Consider the following 4600-nt stretch of genomic DNA (forward strand, 5'->3'; position numbering starts at 1 on the left):
TAAATGCAAGATTTAATAGGTCAATATTTAAACTTGATCATATCGATCCACAAATCCACAAATGTATTCAGTTTAATTCTTCCAATTTTAGAGAAGAAAAAACGAAATCATGAATAATTGTACAAGTGAGAAAATAAGTACTACACATGTCCTAAAAATGGTTTGTGGATAATCAGACTAAAACGTTAACATAAATTAAAGAGAAGCAGCTGATGATTTTATTGAATGAAACAAGAAAAAACCAACAAGGGCAAAATTCCTTTATAATTTAGATAGATACATTCGTAGCTCTGTAACTAATGGTTTAGAATGATTTGTCACATAAAATAAAAAATTGGGGATGGAACTTATGATATTTACTCCCCCCCTAATTCTTTATTTTCTCTGTTGCTTTCTACCAGTCAGTAGTCAGTGTGTAAAATTACTTTTACTAGTTTGTGCACATTCTATTTATTTAGCCTATATTTTATTAAATTCCTTTAAAACTTTCGAAACTCTCATACATATCCATTTTCTCATGGAATGGTTCTTTGCTGGGCTGGTTTGTGATATATTTTTGTGTTCTCTTTTATGTTATTTTTATCAGAAAAGTTGAACGTTTCTTTTCGTAAATTTGTTTTGAATAAGAGTTTTTTGGTTAAAATTAATTTATTATTTCTTTTAAGTAATAGTTTTAGTGCTAATATTAATGCAAAGGAATTTAATGCTAATAAAGAATCTGTAGAAGTTTTAACAAGAGCCATTTTTCAGAATGAAATCTTACTAGTGTCAAAATGCTGTATGTGCATCCTCTAGTGTATTTGATCTTGAATTTACGTTTAATGTTAATGTTCTGTTTCTTCATTTTGTTTTAGTTTGCTAGAACTTGGTGCATGCTCTTGCGTTTTACACTAGGAACAATGTGATAAGTCAAATCGACCAGAATATGTTAATTGTGTTATATAACGCTATGACAGACTTAACTTTGTCAGATGAATTCCGGAATTTTATTTTGAACGCGTTCTTGCAGCCACAGTTCTCTGAAGACTCCTTAAATACCCTCTACAAACTAGGACTACATAATAGCTTGTTGCAAATAATCGAAAACTATACGATAGAAAATGAATTTGATGGCTGCTTTACTGTAAAACCAAAATTTGAAGTAACTGAAACTGTAGTAGAAGAAAGTGAAAGTGATGAAGAATATGATAGAGATTGTTCCAAAAAGAAGAAACAGTTCAGTACAAAACAAACAGTTTCTCCTAGTCCTGGATGCTCCTATTACTCCCCTCCATCAAGCTCCTGTTCTAGTCGCCCTCTCAGTGCATCGTCTGATGTTTTTCAGAGCTATGACTATGCAAGTGAACCTGAAAATGAAGATGAATCAAGTGTGGTGGATGCAGAAGTTGAGAAGAAAAGAATAAAAAGAGATGAAAAAATTTTCAATGTGGACGAGTTGATTCGTCAAAGCCAAGAATCATTAAAAAGCTCCTAAATTACTGTCGATGATAGTATTTCAGCTCCGTGGGATGGCACTTATGATATTTACCGCAAAATCTGAATAGAGTATGATAAGACAACGTTAAGAATTAGGTCAAGAACTTTGATCCACACTTTAAGGTTTTAAAGATTTCGTCAAAATGTGAATTGTATTTAAAAAAAAAATTGGCTTATAGCCTCACTCAAATCATTGGAGCTATGCTTTCAACATTTAGAGACCAATGAAGGTATTGAAACTAAAATTCCCGATTTTTTGTTTTTGATACAGAAGGACTGTATATAGGAGTTTAAACAAAAAAAGTTAGCAGAGCATAAGTCTGACCCTGAATCAATTCCCGAAAATTCTAGTTGCCTAAATCCAAGGCCGTACCCCGGGGGGAGTACAGGGTTTGACCCCCCCCCCCCCGCAATGTTTGTCTTACACGTAGAAACGTAACAAAAATGTACATAAACAAATTTTTTATGTGTTTTATCCCCCCTCCGGAGTGCTGTGACCCCCTAATGTGAAAATATTAAGCCCAAGTACACATCATTTTATGATGTGTACACATCATAAAGTGATATGTACACATCAACATAGACACATTACACTTATTTTCTAATAAAGCGTTCAAAACGCTCATGAACAACATCACGAATAACTCCCAAAAAATGTTCCCTTACCCTTAAATTAGAGTTCAACATAGTTTTCATCAAGTCTAGATCATTGTTGTTCACTATTTTTCTCAGAAAGATCACTTTTTCAGATTCAAAGTCTTTGATGTCACAAGAAAGAAGATTTTCATACAGCTCGGCAACATTTTCAGATGTAACTTCTGATGAAATCAAATCGAACATAATATCACTAACAAGATCATCAACAAAATAAGATATGCCCAGGTGAAGAAGCTTACCCTTATCTGTTTGCTTCAAGCCCTTCAGAGCACAGCATTTATGAATACTTTTACGACACCCAGAGACATAGTGTACAAGATATTTCACTAGCCTGGCGTCTGTGTCTTTCCAAGGGATCTCAGGTGTAGCATGAAACTTCAACATAGCCTCAAATTCAAAACTTATTTGCTCCCGTTTAGCTCCAATTTTTTCCCCCGAATCCGTAACAAAGAAAACATTCGTCTCGTCAACACAACATGACAGATGGGCTTTCTTTTTTGCCTTGACGATCGAATCATGAACAGGGAAAAATCGTCGTCCATACTCTCGGATAGCACTCAAAACACTTGTGTTATCCTTGATATTTATCATTTTTAGAAAGGTCTGTTCGAACAAGTTTAACATCTCTCGGTCATCTTTAGAATATACAATGTGAAGATTATACCCTTTATATAAAACATAAGAAAAGAACATTATTAAATCGAAAAAAAAAAAATAAAACGACGAAACTCTAAGAAGCCTAAAAAAAAAGACTGCTCAATAAAATGGTGCAAACCAATAGTAGCCAACATTTTACGGATATAAAAAATTATAGTGAAACGGATTGTTTTCAACTAGAGCGTATGACTGAACAAATCATAATTCAATGTTGGCTATTACAAGTGCTAAAAATTTCTGCTAAATCTAGATACCTAAATTGAAGTCTGAGCTTTGAAATCATATCTTTTTGTTTGTTTTTTTGCTACAAAACATAAAAAAATGGAGAAAGAGCTAACAAATAGATTGAAACGTTTCCCAAATATGCCAAGGCTTATATTGAGCTATCAAAGATATGAGAAACGTCATATCGTAGTAGGACAAAAACTGGTTATCGATAAAGCGAGTTTCTATGCTAAAAGACTTGTTCGAGAAACCTGGAAACTTGGCAACAGCAATCAGGGCTTGTGAAAAAATTTTCAGCTTCTCAGAAACTTGTTTCAAAACATGTTGAAAGGCACTGAAATCATATGTGTTGATATTATTTACTTCTCTAGAATACTAGCTAATTTGCATAACAGATTACTTTAGAGGCTAAACTTTTTTGGGCTCTCATTAAAGAAAATGGGAATAACGTACAGCGCTACCGTGGTTGCCTTTCTACATCATTTTCTTCAAGACATTTGGAGAAATTGTGAGCTAGTATTGTTATACAAAACTTGGCGCCCATGTCTTACTTTTTGAGAAACTCAGCTATCAGAAAAAGGTTCAATTATTCAAAAATGTTACCCAACAATTGACAAGTGCCGTCATATTTTCTTTTACTCTCTATGTATAATTGCAATCCCGGATTAGAAACTTCAGGTGCGAAAGTAAGTCACTTTCTTAGAAATTTCTACTTTTAGCGAGGCTTAGCTAACGTATAACCTCAACTACTCAAAAATATTACTGAACACTCGGCTGGTGTCATCAGATTCTCTTTTACTCCCTATATATAATTGCAATCCAAATTAGAAATTTCATGCGCAAAATTTCGATCAACAGTTATTTGTTAGCCAAAATATTGCTCTTCTAATAAAATAAGAAAAACATAAATAAATAATATAAAATAAGAAAATAAGAAAAGGCAAGCAATTTTTGGTTTAAAATTTTGGTGAATTACAAAGCCAGAGAAATAAGGTAATAAGAAAATAAGGTAATAAAATAAGCTTACATTTTAAGGTAAGGCAGAGAAAGGGCTATATTCAAAAAATCTGATTCCAGCAAGGATTCCATTTGACGTAAACCATAGGGAGTGGCTGCTGCTTCTGAGATTGATTTGAGAGCTTCCTCAGCAATTTGATTTCTATTACTATGTCTGTCACACTCATAATTGAATTTCAATTTACCAAGATGTGTAACAAAGCCTTCAGAAATGATTTGAGAAAGACGGCTTGTTTTATTTGTGATTCTTTTAAGTACACTACAACATTTAAGCAATGGTTGTTTCCCAGCGTTGATATAAGTACTAAGCACTTCAAGAGTTTTTAAATCACTTTTAATATCTGTTTTTCCCATTCTCCAGTGAATATTATTTAGAAGACTCAAGCTCCAAGGAGCTTACACGTTTCTACGTGTAAGACAAACATTGCGGGGGGGGGAGGTCAAACCCTGTACTCCCCCCTGGGTACGGCCTTGGATTTAGGCAACTAGAATTTTCGGGAATTGATTCAGGGTCAGACTTATGCTCTGCTAACTTTTTTTATTTAAACTCCTATATACAGTCCTTCTG

General features: G+C 33.7%; 1 protein-coding gene across 1 annotated transcript; it reads right to left on the reverse strand.

Moving 5' to 3' along the window:
• Positions 1–368: 368 nt before the first annotated feature.
• On the reverse strand, positions 369–2764 carry LOC148955389 (uncharacterized). Its single transcript, XM_089101945.1, has 2 exons — positions 2143–2764; positions 369–1346 (listed from the first exon to the last, which is right to left on the reverse strand). Exons 1-2 carry the CDS (start codon positions 2755–2757, stop codon positions 1299–1301), a joined length of 663 nt encoding a protein of 220 aa, XP_088958071.1. The 5' UTR covers positions 2758–2764; the 3' UTR covers positions 369–1298.
• Between the last annotated feature and the right edge of the window lie 1836 nt (positions 2765–4600).

The sequence above is a fragment of the Artemia sp. Qi Xiang Cuo genome, chromosome 2 (genome assembly GCF_049724085.1).
Source record: "Artemia sp. Qi Xiang Cuo chromosome 2, ASM4972408v1, whole genome shotgun sequence".
NCBI classification, from domain to species: Eukaryota; Metazoa; Arthropoda; class Branchiopoda; order Anostraca; family Artemiidae; genus Artemia; species Artemia sp. Qi Xiang Cuo.

Bases quoted from the DNA above. Each gene is read 5' to 3' on its own strand.
- LOC148955389 (XM_089101945.1), bottom strand. From the start codon at position 2,757: ATGTTAAACTTGTTCGAACAGACCTTTCTAAAAATGATAAATATCAAG. The intron at 1,347-2,142 runs GTAAGGGAACAT...CTTCATTTTCAG, and splicing joins TGTTGAACTCTAATTTAAGG to GTTCACTTGCATAGTCATAG.